The sequence below is a fragment of the Sciurus vulgaris genome (genome assembly GCF_902686455.1).
Source record: "Sciurus vulgaris genome assembly, chromosome: 11".
In the NCBI taxonomy this organism is placed as follows: domain Eukaryota; kingdom Metazoa; phylum Chordata; class Mammalia; order Rodentia; family Sciuridae; genus Sciurus; species Sciurus vulgaris.
Genome location: NC_136472.1, coordinates 7,895,397 through 7,913,981, shown reverse-complemented (window position 1 = coordinate 7,913,981; position 18,585 = coordinate 7,895,397). Strand labels below are relative to the sequence as shown.

General features: G+C 52.8%; 1 protein-coding gene across 2 annotated transcripts; it reads left to right on the top strand.

Moving 5' to 3' along the window:
• Nucleotides 1-312: 312 nt before the first annotated feature.
• Nucleotides 313-10,109, top strand: SART1 (spliceosome associated factor 1, recruiter of U4/U6.U5 tri-snRNP). Of its 2 annotated transcripts, XM_079103923.1 has the most exons (19): nt 313-1,113; nt 2,496-2,553; nt 3,039-3,094; nt 3,581-3,707; nt 3,820-3,925; nt 4,175-4,252; nt 4,364-4,463; nt 4,549-5,015; nt 5,897-6,021; nt 6,103-6,236; nt 6,321-6,454; nt 7,677-7,850; nt 7,932-8,042; nt 8,256-8,343; nt 8,742-8,832; nt 8,922-9,057; nt 9,638-9,727; nt 9,825-9,946; nt 10,026-10,109. In XM_079103923.1, the coding sequence occupies exons 1-19, from the start codon at nt 801-803 to the stop codon at nt 10,042-10,044; spliced, it is 2,529 nt and encodes an 842-aa protein (XP_078960049.1). In that variant the 5' UTR covers nt 313-800; the 3' UTR covers nt 10,045-10,109. The 2 variants fall into 2 exon arrangements, with proteins under 2 accessions (XP_078960049.1, XP_078960050.1); XM_079103924.1 differs by lacking the exons at nt 313-1,113; nt 2,496-2,553 and having other exon boundaries at nt 3,061-3,094; nt 3,540-3,707.
• Nucleotides 10,110-18,585: the final 8,476 nt, after the last annotated feature.

Sequence of the window (18,585 nt, the reverse complement as noted above, 5' to 3'; positions counted from 1 at the left end):
GGGGTGGGGGTGGGGCTTTAAAAGGGAACACAACACATCCTAACATGCTGAGATGGGTCACATGGGGAGTCCACAAATGGAGCCACTGTAGGGTGGGGACTGTGTGTATTGGGCTTTTAAGTCCCATTAACTTTTTAAATTAAAATCCTTCTAAAGTTTAAAAAAAAGAAAGAAAAATGAAATAAGTGCACATAGAGATGTGTCCAATGTTGCATTTAGTTTCACGGGGTTTACAGGTACACAGAAACTCATCTAGAGCATCTCAGCAGTTTACAGGGCAGAAGGGAAAAAAAAAAAAAAACAAAACAGTGAACGTGAGGGCAGCGTTTGCTGACAGTACTGGTATGGGGGGTTCGAAATTGGGGCCTCAAAGAGGAAAACATGCTGCGCCATCTAACACCCCAGGGAGCCCACTAGAAGGGCGCCCGCTGGTGAGGAGGGAGCAGCCTGCAGCTGGGGGAATGCAAGCAGGGGGTCAGGAAACGGCTTCCAGTTCGTGGGTTGCAGATTCACGAGTCATCCAGGTCCTTCCATCTGCGGTTCGGTATTCTGCTGGAGAGGCTGACACCAGCAGAGAAGGGCATGCGCACAGACGGCCGGACCCAGGCGGACGCGAAATGTGTAGTCGGCCCCGATTCAGACCTTCCCATGAGCCTTTGGGGCAGACTCCCATGCGAACGCCGGAAGCAGCCGCTCTTGGTTTCCGGCAATAGGACTGCGGCCGCCTTGCGACCCGGAAGTGTTCCCATTTTGCGTCGTCGGGGCTCGGCGGCGGCCCGGCTCCAGGCGGACGAACCACTATGGGGTCGTCAAAGAAGCACCGCGGAGAGAAAGAGGCGGCCGGGACCACGGCGGCGGCCGGCACCGGGGGCTCCACCGAGCAGCCGCCGCGGCATCGGGAGCACAAAAAGCACAAGCACCGGAGTGGCGGCGGCGGCAGCAGTGGCGGTGAACGACGGAAGCGGAGCCGGGAGCGTGGGGGCGAGCGCGGGAGCGGGCGGCGTGGGGCCGAAGCCGAGGCCCGCAGCAGCGCGCACGGGCGGGAGCGCAGCCAGGCCGAGCCCTCGGAGCGGCGCGTGAAGCGGGAGAAGCGCGATGACGGCTACGAGGCCGGTGAGGGCGGGGCCTGCGCGGGGGCGGGGCGGGGCCCGGGCGCGGCGGCGAGCGTGCGGGAGCGCGGGCGCGTACTCGAAGCCCGCCAGGCCCGGCGCTCTTCACCCGCGTTTGCTGAAGGGTCTTCGTAGGGTTGTGGGGATTGAAGGTTGACCCCCTGCATTGCGCCCCAGGAAGACCAACGACTTCTGTTTTCCTCCGCTGTCTTGCATGACACAGGCCTTCAAACAAACTTTGTGGGGGGAGGATGAACGATTGGATGAAGTGGTATCAGGGTGCACTGAGACAAGAGAAAACCTGGTGTCGGGGATCACGTAGGACTCATGGTAGAGACACGAGGCAGTAAGTGGGCTGGGGTCTAGATTCGGAAGGACCCCATGCTTTATGCCCTGTGTGCTAAATGGTAGGGAGCCATAGATTTGAGTTGAGAACTGGATCAATCAGATTCTTATTTTGTGAAGACCACAACATTGAGAACTTGGTCAAAGACAGGACTGGAGGCCCAGGAGTCAGGAGGGTTATGAACCCACTAGGTGGGGACTGATGGTGGTCTAAACCCAGAATATTGCTAGGAGGGAGTGATCAACAATGTTAGACACCACAGGGAATCAAGCAAACCCAGAACTGACAAGGAGACAGGTGACCTTGGAGAGGGTGAACCCAGGGTGAACCCATGTAGAGAGAGGGGAACTTGGGTATGTTAAGTGGAAGTAGACTGTGGGGATGGGGATTCATGAAAGGATGTGCTCCTAGTGGCAGCTGATAGAGGATGCTGCATTCAGTGGTGGTCAGCTTCTCTACATAGTGTTTAGTGAATTTGTTTGCTGTTTGTGACGTGTGAGGGAGGTCCAAGATGCTGTTATCGGTGTCCCAAACACATCACACAGAGGAGGCACCAGTGTTTTTCAGTTGCACGAATCACATAGAGGTTGTCGTCCTGCTGCAGGCAGTTCCTGCTGTGTGGGATGAAACAGACCCAGCAATGATGGACTGTGCTAGGGTTCATGGCAGAATGGTTAATTCTGATCAGTAATTGAACAGGGCTTCATGAAGGAGGTGATGTTTTGATCTTTGTATTTGGATAGGATTTTTGTCGATGAGAGCAAGTCCAGAGGACAGTTTAGGTTGAAGACAGAATATACAGAAGTGGAGAGGGCAGAGTGAGGGGTGCAGAAATTTGGACCTCTTGGGTCAGGAAGGGAGGGTTCATGGAAGAGACAGGTATCTGGCAGACAGAAACTTGGGTAGAGAGCTGCTGGGGAGCCCAGAGAGGAAGAAGCTGCTCCTGTTTTCTGGTGTTCCGCAGGCTCAGGTGCTGGCGAGGGGCCCTCATTTTTGACTGGCTCCGTGCTCAGCCCCTGCCATGCCTCTTGTTGTTCCAGCTGCCAGCTCCAAAACTAGCTCAGGAGATGCCTCATCACTTAGCATCGAGGAGACCAAGTGAGTACTGTCTCCCTCATACTTCTGCTTTCTTCTTCTGGGGCACCACGTTGGATAAAAGTCTCACACTAAAGTAGGTCAGGTGGAGTTGGAAGTGTCTTGTGGATCATCTACCAACCATTTGAGTTATAGAAGGAGGAATTAGGAAGCAGGAGGAAGGGTGGCATTCACTGGATGTGGACAGTCAGGACTAGCACCCATATTCCCTGGTTGGGAGACCAGTGCCCTTTCCAGTGTCCAAGGCTGCCCAGGTCAGGGCCTGTGTTTAGGGCCCTAGAGTTACTCATTCCCATCCTAATTTCTACTTCCTGTTTGTCCAAAAATGCATGTGGTGCCCCATTTCTTGTGGGTTTTGATTTTGTGGTGCTGGGGTGGAAACCCAGAGTCTCATGCATGCCAGGCAAGTGTCTTACCACTGAACTACATCTCCAGCCTGACACCCCATTTGTTTGGCAGCCCCTAACTTTAGTATATTTTGTCTTTAGTAAACTCCGGGCGAAGTTGGGGCTGAAACCCTTGGAGGTCAATGCTGTCAAGAAAGGTAAGTATAGGGCTGAGGATGGGGCCAAGGGAAGGATGGCAGCCATCTGTAAGAGTCTGTGAAGAGAATGGTGTAGAGTATAGAGGCGGCACCACTTGGTGGTCATGTGTGCATATTTGCCAGAGGCACCAGGCCCCTCCTTGCCATAACGGGTTCACTGTGGTATCTGCACTCAGGCTGGGAGGTGCTCTTAGACGGGCTGAGACTTGCACAATTGCTGTTGAGTGGCTGGGATGTGCGAGATTGGTTTGTTTGTTAAAATAAAACCACGTGACTTGAGGGTCTCTGGAAAGCATAGGGGGTCCTGTTGTGCAGTGCAGGGTGACACAGGAGTGTGGGATGGAGCAGGGGCAGGGAGGTGAAATGTTCTTCCCCCTCTCCTGGCCCCTTCTGGCCCCTGAGCTGGAAGGGGGCAGGGTGAGTGGCTCCCTCCTCTCCCCACCAGCCATGGGCGGGCATAGCCTCACGTCTGGGCCCCCCTTCCAGAGGCGGGCACCAAAGAGGAGCCCGTGGCAGCCGATGTCATCAACCCCATGGCCTTGCGACAGCGAGAAGAGCTCCGGGAGAAGCTAGCAGCTGCCAAGGAGAAGCGCCTACTGAATCAGAAGTTGGGGTGAGGGGGCCCAACCAGGGACGGGCAGAAGCTGCCATCCTTACTGCCTCATGGGTTGGGGTTGGGGAGCAGGTGCTGGGTTCCCCTGAGCCTCACTCTCTGCCCTCCTCAGGAAGATAAAGACACTGGGGGAGGATGACCCCTGGCTGGACGATACTGCAGCCTGGATCGAGAGGAGCCGACAGCTGCAGAAGGAGAAGGATTTGGCAGAGAAGAGGGTGAGCAGCAGGGTAGCTGGGGGTGGTTGCTGGGGGTCTCTAGGGCCTGCCAGGGCGGTGAGTCTGGGACTGAGCCTTGAGAGGTGAGATGGCTCAGAGGAGGGGGATTCATGGTCGGGCGTCTGTTTTAGATCATCTGCAGCTTGCCTGCGAGGCCTTCCCTTTTTGCACTCCCTCTTGTTAGAATCCTGGGTATTTCCTGATGATGCTGAATGGCTCAAGGTCACAGGCCACCCCTCTGTCCCACAGGCAAAACTGCTGGAGGAGATGGACCAAGAGTTTGGTGTCAGCACTCTGGTAGAAGAGGAGTTTGGGCAGAGGCGGCAGGTAAGGCCGCAGCATCTGGGGAGGGCAGGTTGGGGGTGCTGCCGTCTTGGTGCTGGGATCCCTGGGTTGGGTGAGTTATGGCTCCTGACTCAACTGGACCTTCCCCCTTAGGATCTGTACAGTGCCCGGGACCTGCAGGGCCTTACTGTGGAACATGCCATTGATTCCTTTCGAGAAGGGGAGACTGTGATCCTCACTCTCAAGGACAAAGGTGAGCCTGCTAGGTGCTCTAGAGTGGGGCTCAGACACTCCTGAGCCAAGGGCAGGGTGAGTGGCCACTGCCTCTGCCCTGTCAGGTGTGCTACAGGAAGAGGAGGATGTGCTGGTGAACGTGAACCTGGTAGACAAGGAGCGGGCAGAGAAGAACGTGGAGCTGCGGAAGAAGAAGCCCGACTACCTGCCCTACGCAGAGGACGAGAGCATTGACGACTTGGCACAGGCATGGCAGCAGGGTGGTGCACAGGGCGGGACCATTGGGCCTAGGGTGCTGAGGAGATGGGCTTCCTGGCTTATCAGGAGCCACCGTGGGCCCCAACCTGCACCTCTTGCTCTGCAGCAAAAACCTCGCTCCATCTTGGCCAAGTATGATGAGGAGCTGGAAGGCGAGCGGCCGCACTCCTTCCGTTTGGAGCAGGGCGGCACCGCTGATGGCCTGCGGGAGCGGGAGCTGGAAGAGATCAGGGCCAAGCTGCGGCTGCAGGCTCAGTCCCTGAGCTCAGCAGGGCCCCGGCTGGCCTCGGAGTACCTCACACCCGAGGAGATGGTGAGTGCCTCTGCACTTCGTACTGGAATGAAGATTCTTGTGCCCCTCAGGCTGCAGGCTGCCAGCTCGCGCTCGGGGGAGGTTGAGTGTTGCCACAGGGCTGAGTTCCTGGGTGGGTGGTAAATGGCAGCCCTGCGGGAGGTGCTGGGTGTTGATGAACAGGGACTGTTGAGCCAGATGGACCTGAGCTTGTGTTCCAGCTCTGCCATGCAGCCAGCTTGTGCCTTGGGTGAGTCATTAACTGAGCTTGGGGTGCCCATCTGGAGTGGTGATGACAGCAGGCGCCTCTCCAGGCTACTCGAATAGTGATAATGTGAGTAGATGATAATTTTAGAGGCTCACGTGGATTTTGTACTTGGAGAGACTGAATAGAGGCAAACAGCTGGTGCGGTTGGTGTCTTGGCTAAGTGGGAAAGTGTCCTGGAGCCACACTGCCAAGGCTTCCAGTCCTGGCTCTCCTACTTAGGATCTGTGCAACTTTGGGCAGGGTACTCAACCTCTCTGACCTCATTTCCCTTATCTCACAGTAGAGTGATAATAGCACCTGCTTCAATGTTGTATATATGGGAAGTACTGGGGACCATGCTTGGTACAAAATAACAGTAAAAATGTGGTCACTGAGCTGGGCATGGTGGCAGACACCTGTAATCCAACAACTCATGAGGCTAGGTCAGGAGCAACTCAAGTTCAAGGCCAGCCTTAGCAACTCAGTGAGACCTTATCAAAATATAAGATAAAAAAGGACTGGGAATGAGGCTCATAGGCAGAGCACCCTGGGTGCAGTCCCAGGTGCAACTGAAAAACAAAAAATAGTAGTCATTGTCAAGGTCTCGTGGAGGCCTGCCTTCCCCCTCCTCGCATCTCTCTCCTCTTCTCCTCAGGTGACCTTTAAAAAGACGAAGCGGAGGGTGAAGAAAATCCGCAAGAAGGAGAAGGAGGTGATAGTGCGGGCAGATGACCTGCTGCCTCTGGGAGATCAGACTCAAGATGGGGACTTTGGTTCCAGGTGGGCTTAAATACAGGGGTGGGCTGTGAGGCCTGGGCCAGGCTGGGGCCCACACTCACTAGAGGGGCCTCCTCCTTCCAGACTGAGGGGCCGGGGTCGGCGCCGAGTGCCTGAAGTGGAGGAGGCAGCCCCAGAGGACGAGGAGAAGGAGCCTGTGCCTCAGCTCCCGCAGTCAGACGACACTCGTGTGGAGAACATGGACATCAGTGACGAGGGTGAGGGACTGGCCAGCAGCTCAGGGCGGATGGGTTGGGGACCAAGGAAGTGGTGTGAACAGGTGTCTTCCATCTTCCTGCCAGAGGACAGTGGAGCGCTGCCATCAGGGTCACCAGAGGTGCTGGAGGAGGACGAGGCAGAGCTGGAGCTGCAGAAGCAGCTGGAGAAGGGGCGCCGGCTGCGGCAGCTGCAGCAGCTGCGGGACAGTGGGGAGAAGGTGAGGCCGGCGCAGCATGTCTGTGAGAGCCCGTCCCCGTGAGCACACGGCCCGCGTCAGCGGGCAGCACTGCATCCTTTCAGGAGTCTGCTTGCTTGGAGCCAGGTCAGGTTTCTGGCCTTGGTGGGGCTCCTGCCTCTGCTTTCCTGCGCTCACTGTTGGGTGCCTGCTGTGAGTGAGGCCCTGTTCTCAGGGCTGGGCTTCCTTGTCGAGCAGGACAGCCCCAGGACCCTGTTAGTGTGCAGAGGACAGCAGTGACCTTGTGAGCACAGAGGCAGGCAGTAGTATCTAATAGTGACGAGAGCTGTGCCGGGTAAGAGAAGGTAGCGTGAGGCCAGTGCTCAGTGGCATTTGAGCTGAGGCCTATGTAACCTAAGGAGATTGAGACAGCAGATGTCCTCAAGTGACCCTGGAGTGCTTGAGGCCCGGGTGGACTGGGGCAGGGAGTGAGAGAGCTGAGGTGAGAGGTCAGTGGGGTCAGCTTGTGTGAGGCCATAGCCTTCCCTGGCCTTGCAGGGCAGTTGCATGAGGCCAGCCTGGCAGAAGTGGACATAGTGGACATGCAAAATCTCTCAGGAGCTTCCTTTCCTGCCAGGGGCTGCAGGGTCAAGAGAGAATTTCCAAGAGGAGAAAGAGTAGGCGTGTCCTGTGTGTGTGGCCAGGCATCTGATTGACAGGAGGGAGGCAGAGGGTACAGGTCCCTTTGTTGGCTTGCTGGCTTCAGTGCCTGCACATTCATCTTCTCAAGGTACCTGCTTTCTTGGTGAAGCAGGAAATAAGAAGTCAGACTGGGAGTCAGAGTGGCTGTCTGACTGGCCTGGGGTTTCTGGAAGTGAGTCCTTGAAAGGGGAGTTGATGAGGTGTGGCGTGGGTGGCAGGAGGGACTGTGGAGGAAGGCACACAAGACTGAGGTACTGCATGAGGGGTTGGGAGAGGGGTGGACACAGGCCTGGTGAGGAAGGCACGTAGAATTTTGTATGTTAATGGAAGGGGCAATATGGGGTCGTCTGTGGATTTGGAGCAGAAGAGTAACTTAGTGAGAGAGGTACAGAGTGGAGAATGGACAGATGAGGCCAAAGAGGAAGTGGAGACCAGTTGGACAGTTCAGCGTGGGCTGTGGGAATGGCTTGCTATTGCACCCGGGGAGGATCCGAGGGTCCTGGGTCTTGGTGGCATCACCCCAGAAACTTCTGGGTCTGCCCACAGCTGCTCCCTCCCCCAGGTGGTGGAGATTGTGAAGAAGCTGGAGTCTCGCCAGCGGGGCTGGGAGGAGGAAGAGGATCCTGAGCGGAAGGGGGCCATCGTGTTCAACGCCACCTCGGAGTTCTGCCGCACCCTGGGGGAGATCCCCACCTATGGTCTGGCTGGCAACCGGGAGGAGCAGGAGGAACTCATGGTGGGTCCCACAACCCCCTCTGCTCTCAGCCACAGGCCTGGTGCTCAGGGGAGCCCGGGCTGACCCCAACTTCACACCCAGGACTTTGAACGGGATGAGGAGCGCTCCGCCAATGGCGGCTCGGAATCAGATGGAGAGGAGAACATTGGCTGGAGCACCGTCAACCTGGACGAGGAGAAGCAGCAGCAGGATGTGAGGATGGGCAGAGTGGGGCTGGAGGGGCGCTGATGTCGCTCGTGCCCCAGGGTCCTCATCTCCTCACCCCTGGAGTGGCTCTAGGGCTCCGAGGGGCTGCGGGGGTTTGAAGGAGCCTGTCCACAGAGCCCATGGCCCGTGGGGAGTGACCGGGGGACAAGGGCTGAGAGGAGCCCGGGTGGCTCACTCACACCCCGCATGTCCTCCCAGTTCTCTGCCTCCTCTACCACCATCCTGGACGAGGAGCCCATTGTGAACAGAGGACTGGCTGCCGCCTTGCTGCTCTGCCAGAACAAAGGTGCGGGCTGTGCCCTGGTGGAGGTGGGGCGCAGCATTCTCTGGTCCCCTGTGCTGCCTTTTGCTCAGTCCCAGTGCCACAAGCGCTGGCCCTTGAACCCCTCTCTGCTCACTTTGGTTCTGGGCAGTCGGGGTAGCGTCTTTCCCTTTGCTGTGCCTTCAGGACTCCGGGTCTCCTCAGGAAGGAGTGAGGTGAGACTGGGCCTAGATCCCAGCCCTGCCATTTCCCGGGTGAGGGCCTCTACTCGCTTATGCCGTGGGCCTGGCCACCTCACCCCCTTCAGCAGGGCAGCGCATCTCCAGTGCCCACATGCTGGGGCACCTGGCTGCTTCGGGCTACTCAGAGCTGGGCAGTCTGGGCATGGGCAGTCTGGAGTCTCATAGCCCCTCTGTCCCCAGGGCTCCTGGAGACCACAGTGCAGAAGGTGGCCCGGGTGAAGGCCCCCAACAAGTCCCTGCCCTCAGCCGTGTATTGCATTGAGGACAAGATGTGAGTGGGAGCAGAGGGGTGCGGGCCCTCAGGGAGCACAGGGAGTGGGTGGCCGGTGGTTCATACTGAGCCTCTTTGTTTTGCTTCAGGGCCATCGATGACAAGTACAGCCGGCGGGAGGAATACCGAGGCTTCACCCAGGACTTCAAGGAGAAGGACGGCTACAAGCCTGATGTTAAGATCGAGTATGTGGATGAGACAGGCCGGAAACTCACACCTAAGGAGGTGCGCAGGCCCCTTTGTAGACAGGGCCAGGCTAGCGTCAACTGGGTCAGGGAGATGCCAGAGCGCACTGAGGGGCCTGTCTTGCTGCCTGCTAGCTAGGGTCCTGGTGAGGTGGTAGAGTGACCTAGTGAGATGGGTTTCTGCCCCTTGTAGGCTGAGCACAGCAGTCCCCTCCCAGCTGGCAAGAGGGTCAGACAGGCTCCTTTGCATCTCTTGCCTGCCTGCTGCAGCCGAAGCCCCCAGGCCTCAGGGCCACCATCCTTGGGGGCAATGTCCAGGCTTCTGATGTGGCTCTCCACCCTGACACTCACTGGGTCCAACCCTAGCCCTGCATAGCAGGTCTCACTGCAGACCCCTCCCTCCCTCGCAGCAAATCTGTCTCCAAGACAGTCTCTCTGTCTCTGCCGGGTCCCTTGTCGTGCCAGGGTCTGTGCCCTTTCTCCCTTCCCAATGCCAGGCCTGGCCCTAGGCTGCGAGATTCAACACTCCCTCACCCTCTTGGGAAGCTCCTCCCCAGTACTGGTGGCCCTGGCCTCACCTGCAGTCCCTGCAGCTCCTGGTGCATGCCCTGTGTTCCCAGGCTTTCCGCCAGCTGTCCCACCGCTTCCATGGGAAGGGCTCGGGCAAGATGAAGACAGAGCGACGGATGAAGAAGCTGGATGAGGAGGCGGTGTGTGCCCGGGGACGTGGGAGCTCTGTATCTGTGGGTGCTAGGGGTGACATGTGGGCCTGTTTGCACCTCCGTGCTAATGGTCCCCTTCCCACAGCTCCTGAAGAAGATGAGCTCCAGTGACACGCCCCTGGGCACTGTGGCTTTGCTGCAGGAGAAGCAGAAGGCCCAGAAGACTCCGTATATTGTGCTCAGTGGCAGCGGAAAAAGCATGAATGCGTGAGTGGGCGGTGTGTGGCGGGCGGGGGGGTGGGGGTGCCTGCTTCCCTAGAGCCTCACACCCCTCTTCTCCCTGCAGGAACACCATCACCAAGTGAAGCTGGCTTCCCCCTGAGCCCCTCCCCAACTTTAATGTTAAATAAAGTTCCCTCCTTATTTTTTCCTCCCTGGTCATGGTGCAGATTCCAGGGTTAGACCCAGGAGGAGGGGTAGGTGGTACCCTCAGGCAGCCTGGGCCCCTTGCTCACCATCAACTGTGTGACTCAGGCAAGTGGCTGAGCCTCTCTGAGCCTCCAATTCACTCATTCCCCTGGAATTTGGGCATCAGCAGGATAGGACAGATCCCTGAACAAATGCTACTTAGGGTCTGGCCTCTCTGCCAGTTAAGACCCAGTCATCAGATGGCACAACTAACTGAAGAGATGACAAGAAAGAACTAGCCTGGATCCTCGCAGATGGTCCTCTACCTGGCCTTGGCCCCAGCCAGCCAGAGAAATCAGTGTGTTCTCTGTCTTCTCTACTTGGTGTGGTGGCACAGGTCCTACTGCAGAGATGCCCTCATGCCTTCTTGGTGGGCACTTCCTGATACGACGTGGAAGGTGTTTTAGAGACTTGGTTCCGCAATGTCTCCAAGGGCTGCACAAGCCCTTGCCCTGTAATCTCCCTAGTTAGACGGTTCACAGGCTGGCCCAGGCCTGCCCAGCCTGGTGGGGCAGGGATTGAGTTCTGTGCAGGGTTGATGGGCCACTGCCTGTGTCCACTCTCTTGGGCCACCTCAGTCTCTGCCTTGTCCAGGGCCAGGTTGGCTGAGCCCAGGGTACTGGAAGACTTCTCGAGCACCGTAGCTGCACCAGGAGAGGTAGGGTTCCTGCTGGGAGTGAGCCCTGGGGGGAGCCTGAGCCATCCACAAGGGACTTGAGAGCCCAGCATCCATGGAAGGTGACCCAGCTGCTACCTCAGGAGTCAGAGAAAGTGGGTGCCCTGCCCCCCAACCCCCCAGATACATTCCAGATGGGTCACAAATTTTAAAATAAAACAATGAAACCAAAAAATAAATTGAATAAAATGGTGAACTTTAAAAAAAATAATCTTGGAGTAGAAGAATGTCAGTAAGGGACAAAACCCAGTTGCCTTAAAATAAACCATTGGTGTTGGACAATGTGACTTCTGTGTTACAAAGACCCAAGCAGGCAGGCCGCTTTCTTTCACCCTGTTTTGAACTCAGGTTCTGATTTACTTTTCCTGTTGGCTGTCCCTCAAGGTGGTGCCTATGGGGTTCACTTGGTGGGTTTAGGATTGGGGGAATCAGTCCTTCCTCCCAAAAGCCCGTGTGGTGCTTCCAGTGTTTGGGACTGACAGTCTGGTGTGTCTGGTTAGCTATTGAAGTTCATGCCTTGTGTTCAGGAAATGGACCATTAGGCTGCTTTATCCCAGGCCTACTTGGCTCCAGAGTAGAACTTTCTGGCACTGGCCACTGGGCAGACTAAATGGCAAGTCAGGGAACAGAAGGGCTCCCCAAGATACCTGAGGGGCTCCAGATTGGTGCATCCTGTGGCTCTTGGTTCTTGACTGGGGACTTGATCTTTTTCGATGTACTCTACCCTATTCCCTAGGCTGTGCCCATCTCAGGTGCTCCAAGGGTAGGAGGGTGCTACTGAGCCCCTAGGGCAAGCAGGACGCAACTCTGCTTCTCAGCATTTGGGCTAGGCTAGCAGTATTTCCCCTGAACTTCAGGCTCTTGGGTGCCGTGATGCTGGAGTGCTGGCCCTGGGAATGATGAGCCTTTGGGCAGGGATACCAGGTGAGCCCAGCAGGTACTAACATAAGCTTGGGCTTTTCAATTCACTACTGTTTATTCTTGGACAAGTTACTCAGTTTCTGTAAAATGGGGGCCACGATTCCAGATTTCTTAGGCCGGTGTACAGCATAGTTGAGAATTTTCATCTTTGTTAATCAACAAACATTTACTGCAGGACTGCAAACTCCGAGGAGCAACACTAAGGCTGCCAGGGCTTATGGGGCTAGGGCCTGAGGGGTGGGCAGCCCTTGAACAGGGTATAACCAGATAGGGTGGGAGGAGACCTAGCCCCAGCCTCCCTCATGGTACCTCAGAGAAGGCAGGAGGTTGAAGGGACTCAGCCACATCACATAGTACCCATCTCTGCTCTTGTGAGCCTTTGGGCATGGTGATGGGAACCCCAGGACAGGCCGCTGTCCAACACCGGAGTGGCCTTTGTTCTGAGCACCCGCCTTGCTCTGAGATCCCACTCCAAGCTGGGCCTACTACTGCCTAGTTCCCCCAGACTTCCTAAGCCCCATAGCCTGGGGTCTCCACTAGCCAGCTGTGGCCCATTCTGTGTTCCCTTCTGGTTAAGAGACACTGTTTTGGTCAGTACTGTTGCTGCTGTGACCAAAAGCCCTGAGGAGGAGAAGTTTATTTGAGGGCTCGCAGTCCATAAATAGCTGACTCCATCCCTGGTGCCTGAAGAGTGAGGTGGAGGAAAGTGGCCAGAACGTGACCACCATGAAGCAGAGAGAAAGGGGAAAAATATACATCCCAAAGGCACACCCCTACAACCCACCTCCTCCAGTCACACCCTCCCTGCCTACCATTAACACCCAGTTAATCTTTGTCAGTGGATTAATCCACTGATTAGGTAGGTTAAGACTCAAAACCCATTTCACCTCTAAACTTTCTTGCATTGTCTCATACATGAGCTTTTGGGAATACCTCATCGCTAAAACCAGAACAGATACATATTAAAATATATACAAATAGATGAAAGTGATGCTAGTTGGAATTTTAAAATCACTCCAGTGTATCTAAATAAAACAAATCTGAAGGGGATTAGGGATATTGGGCAAAACTAGCAAGATGTTGATAGACTAAAGCTAGGTGACACAGGCATGAAGGGATTCGTTGCTCCATTCCATCTATTGCTGAGTTATGTTTGAAGTTTTTCCATTATAAAACTTTGCTTAAATAGAGCAAAAATATTGACTTAGCAATAGAAAAATGTTCAGATGTTCAAAGATGTGAACAAGAACATTCACAACAGCACTATTTATAACAATCCCTGTCTCTATCAATGGAAAGGTGGGTAAATGGTGGATGTTCACGTGTAGCAGAATGAATATCATGGATTAATCTCACAGACACAGTATGGTGCTAACGAAGCCAGACCTGAAACTACATTACACATGGTCTGCTTCCATTTAGTATGAGAATAGGCAAAATTATTTTCTACTATTAGAAATTAGAACAGTGGCTTGGGACATAAAGACCAAAGAGGCAGCCACCTGAGACTTGATTCTCTAACCCTCCTCAGATCCCATGAGTAAATCTAGAAAATCCCTTTTCTACTTAAACAACTTTCTATCATATGGAACTAATAATTTCTGTCTTGCTTTCTTTGTTTTTTTCTCCTTTTTGAATGATTGTTGTTTCCCCCTCTGATGCTAAAGATGGAACCCAGGGCCTCTTGCTCATGATAGGCAAGCACTCTGCTCCTGAGCTACATACCAGCTGTTTTTTTAATGATTGAGTTTTTTTTTGTTTTTTTTTTTGGGCGGAGGTGGGGGTACCAGGGATTGAACTCAGGGGCACTCAACCACTGAGCCACATCCCCAGTCCTATTTTGTATTTTATTTAGAGACAGGGTCTCACTGAGTTGCTTAGGGCCTCACTTTTGCTGAGGTTGTCATTGAACTTGAGATCCTGCTGCCTCAGCCTCCTGAGCTGCTGAGATTACAAGCATAAACCACCATGCCTGTAAGTGGCCAGGGGCCACTTTCATTCTCTGAGTTTATCTTCCATAAGCCCCATGTTTGCTCAGTCTGGATGCCTTTCCTTGTTCTGGGTGGCCATCCTGGCTCACACGGCTGGGTTGAGGTTCAAAGCCGCTTCACCACCAGCAATTCTCTGAGGTCCAAACATCCCCAGGACAGAGTTGTCCTCACTTAGCTGGGCTTAGTTCTTCCTGCAGGCCCCACACTGTCCTCCCTGAACTCTGGACACACCTCATGCGGTCAGCTCCTACAGTTTCTCAAAGTCCCTCAGACTGTCATTCAAGGTCTGGAGGCCTCTGGCCTTAAGAGACCTTTCTAGTTTCCTTCCTCCCCGACCCTTGCCCAGCCTGGACACAATACCTGCTCTTTCTCAGACCCTAGGCTTTTTCCTCTGGGGTGGGAGGCGGGCACAGAGAGAATATGTGTCAATATGTGCTCGGCCTTGGGGAGGGATAAGCAGAGGAAGTGTCCCCCACATCACTGATTTGTCAGCTCTGGCTACAATGAAAGGGGCAACCAAGAAAGCTGAGGGCACGTGGTCAGCAGTCCTTGCTGAAGCCCTCTCAGCAAGACAGGTGTGGGTAGAGACGGCAAAGAGAACTTGATCACCAAATGCCAGACTATGGCAGACATAAAGCAGCTGGGGGCCCCATGTGGGAAGGATGGCACTGTCAGAGAGGAGACAGGTGAGGAGAGGCAGGGAAGCAGGAATCGGAACGCTACTGAAATAGTGTGGTGAGGAAGCCTGGAGAGGGGGAGGACCCTGTCAGAGATGGTGGTTCTTAGGTCTTCTCCCGACATGCCCTCCAAGGGACACAGAGGACAACTGAAGGGATGCATGCCGTTGTCTGCTGCCATGAGTCCCCTGCACCCCAGTTTGGGTACAAACTGAAAGAAGTCCAGGCAGGACAGTTCCCTACCCTCCGGGCACTCCCCAGTCACACACTCCAGGTTCAAAGTGCTGGAGGGGAGGGTGTGTCCCCAGAACTTTCTGATCATGCCTTAGTAAATGAATTCCTCTGAGTATGTGGAACTTGAAGCCAGTTGTAGAGTCTACCAGACACCCCCACTTTCCCTCTGCATACTGACCACAAATCACAGAGTGCTTTGACCGTGCTGTGACCTGGCCAGCAGCAGGGTTTCCCAGCAGGCAGAGCCCAAGCCAAGCCTCGAACATTCCCAGGTTGTTTTTGCCCAAAACACTGAAGGTGGTTTCAGGCTGGCATGGAGCCCAGTCCTTTAAGTCTTTCTATACACTCCTTTGTCCACTTGCTCAGTGGGTACAGACCCGGCAGTGAGGATTCTGACCACACCCTTTTGAAATGTAAACACCAGGCTTCAGACATAAGGCCAGAGATGCCTGTGAAAAGAGCTGGTTTCTCTTACCACTTTTTGCTTCTGTAAACAGGCTTCCTACTAGAATCTCCTCCACCACCCCCACCCAAGGACTTCTGTCATGGAGAATAGAAATTTTTGACAGAATAGCCTATAAACATTATGAGAAACTGTGGATTAGCACTCAGCATTTGGAGTTTGCTCTCCTCTGGGCCCACTGGTGTGAAATTTGGAGTTCTCTCTGAGTGCTGTTTGCTGCTTCTGGAGCAGCCTGTTTCCTGCAAGAGCAGAACACCCTTGCCCCGGCTGTAGTGCCCTGTGAGCAAGACCCCTAATGGAGGCTTTGGACTGCTCACCCTGGTGTGTTCAGTTTCTTTTTGGGAATTCCAACTAGCCCCATCTCAGGAAGTTTTGAGGCACCCTTTGCGGAAATTCCCCTGCCACAGCTTTTGGGATGATACCACATTAGGGTTCAGCAGTTGCTGTTTGGGGCATCTGAACCCTCAGACTGGCTTGAGGTTGCTGTTCCCTTGTTGCATAACGGGGTGGCATGTCGCAGACTTTGCTGGGCAGATGTATTTATTGTGGCCCCTGCTGGTTGTGTCTATTAATGCTGGCTGAATACCTTCCCAGAAACTGCTTGCATCTCCTCACATGGGCCAGGGTCGCAGTTAGAACCAGGAGTGCTCTGCCCATGCAGGAGGTATGAGAGCAAAGGATACTCCACGCTATCCAAGTGTTAATAACCTGGATTGCTTAGTAACAAGCATATCAGGTGACTGGCACCTCATGAGGCGCGAGCACAAGTTAAATAACAAAGCAGACATTTTAGCATCATCAGAATCTATTACGATCACTAAAAGAATTTGTGGAGAGGTTTCTAAGATTTTTTTTCATATTAGAACTTGCAGCCAGTATATTAACTACAGATATAAATGAAAAAGAACTAGAATCAGATTCAAAATCATAAAAATGGCATTAAAAAACAAATGTTGAAAAGGGTGTTATGGCTTGGATCTTGGGTCTGTCTGTTGCAGTACTAGAAACTGAACCCAGGGGTACTTTACCACTTCTCTACATTCCAGTTCTTTTTTTTTTTTTTAATATTTGTATTAGTTGTTGATGAACGTTTATTTATTTATTTGCATGCAATGCTGAGAATTGAACACAGTGCCTCACACATGCTAGGCAAGTGCTCTACCATTGAGCCACAGTCCCAGCCCCTCTTTTTCTTTTTTGAGACAGGGTCTTACTAAGTTGTTGAGGCTGGCCTTAAACTTGAGATCCTCCACCTTAGCTTCTCACATTGCTGGGATTTGAGGCATGCACCACCATGCTTAGCTATGGTTTGGATCTTAACAGTCCACTAAGGCCATATGATAAAGGTTTGGTCCCCAGCCTATGGCACTGTTGGGAAGTGGTGGAAGCTTCAAGAGGTGAAGCCCAGTAGAATTAACAACTTAAGTTGTTAGGTCATTGGAGGTTGCCCTTGAAGGGGATGCTGGTCTCATTTGCCACATGCTCCCTCAATGATGTACTGTGCTGCCACAGGCCCAAAGCAACGTGTCAAGTAACCATGGACTGAAAACAAGCTAAAATAAAATTGTCCTCCTTTTAAATTGCTTATCTCAGGTTATTTATCACAGTGATGGAAAGTTAACACAAGGAGTTTAAAGGAAATTAAAACTATGGGCTGGGGATGTAGCTAAGTGGTACAGTGCTTGCCTAGCATGTGCAAGGTTGTAGGTTCCATCCTCAGCACTAAAAAAACAAGAACCAAAGCAACAAACAAACAACATGCTTTATACCTTCCAGAAGGACTTGGATTCTCTTGCAATATGTCAAAGGATCAAACTTAACATAATATGAGGCACTAGTGGTGTCCTGTCTTTTTATCACACTCATGATACTGACAATGATGGCCCCCTAAGGAAAACTGCCCATGCTTCTTTGCAAACTCCTGAAACAGATAAGTAGAGATGGTTGGACTTGAAAGAAGACAAAATCTGGGGTCCTTGACCCAAGGAACTTTCTGGGGGATGCCTGGGCAACTACTACAAATCACATCCTGGCCTTCTGTCTCCAACTATAAAGGAAGGGCCTACACCCATTTGGTTTCTTTGGATATTGAAGCCAGCATAGTCCACATTTAAGATTTTTCTAAAGCCTCTGTACTGGGCCACCAGACAAGAAGTCATGTCTAAGTGGGCTGCTGTGACAGGAAGCCTTGGGAGATCAGGAAGCTGTAAAGCAGGCCCTACCACTGAGCCGTAACTCCCTTAGCCCTGTGGAATTACATTCTCAAAGCTGACTGGAGTCCTTGGAAATTATATGCTGCCAGTACTCACTGACCCTGGAACTTCCCATGCTGCTGAGAAGCATATAACCTGTAGAAGGACCCACATATATTCTCTATTCATATATATATATATATATATATATATATATATATATGTGTGTGTGTGTGTGTGTGTGTGTGTGTGTGTGTATGTATGTGTATATATATTTAGTTGGCAATGGACCTTTATTTTATTTATATGCAGTGCTCAGAATCGAACCCAATGCCTTGCACATGCTAGGCACGCACTCTGCCATTGAGCCACACCCCCAGCCTTCCCTATTCTTCTTGTAAGAGAATCTGAGCACACAGTGTATTTCAACAGCCAACACCTGCCATTCTTTCCTGGGTTTGAAACTTGAACTGTCTGCACATAGGCAGGTGGGAGCAACCCTGCAAAAAAGCCTGATGCAGGGATGGGAAACACCCTGGCACCTTGCCTCCCAGGGGACCATCCCAGAAGGGCACTGACACTGGCTCCCAGAGTTCTCTGCAAGGAAATTTCCAAAAGTCAAAAACAAAAAACAAAAAAACAAATACAAGGACTTTTCTGGTAAGGTTGCCTATAGCTTAAACCCACTGAGAACTGAACTTGAGCTGAAATAAAGAACACGACAGACAGGAGCCACCACAGGAGGGCTATAGCTGAGGAACGAAAGAGTGAACTAGAGGACCACACAGAACGTCTTGCAAGAGGAAGGACTAAAGATATGGAAAATGTAAGAGCAAGGCCAAGAGACATCAAGCATAGAAGGCAAAGGTGCTAATATTCAGACAGCAGAAATTTTAAGAAGAAAAATAAACACAGAGGGAGAAAATAAACCCCCTGGATCAAAAAGGCAGAAAAAGTGCCAAAAAAGGAGATAAGAGGAATCGCCCACATCACCACATTACAGAACTTGGGAATATCAGGGAAAGCTTACAGAGAGGGTGCTGCATACAAATGAAGGAGCAGGAGCTGACCTTAGGTTTTCCGACAGCAATACTAGAGCAGGAAGACAAAGTTGTTTTTAAACTACAGGAAAAGAATTTAGAATCTAGAATTTTATATACATCCGAACTGTCATCAAATGTGATTAATTAGTTCCAAAATGCCAATTATAACAATAAGTTAAATGGATTAAATTTATCAGCTAGAAAGATAAAAATAATGATTCAATTCTTAAAAATCTAGATA

What these genes read in the sequence shown, in the direction of transcription:
- SART1 (XM_079103923.1), top strand. Translation starts at nt 801, where the DNA reads ATGGGGTCGTCAAAGAAGCACCGCGGAGAGAAAGAGGCGGCCGGGACC. An exon ending in GGTCAATGCTGTCAAGAAAG is followed by an intron (nt 3,095 to 3,580) that starts GTAAGTATAGGG and finishes CCCCCCTTCCAG; the next exon opens with AGGCGGGCACCAAAGAGGAG. An exon ending in TGCGGGACAGTGGGGAGAAG is followed by an intron (nt 6,455 to 7,676) that starts GTGAGGCCGGCG and finishes TCCCTCCCCCAG; the next exon opens with GTGGTGGAGATTGTGAAGAA.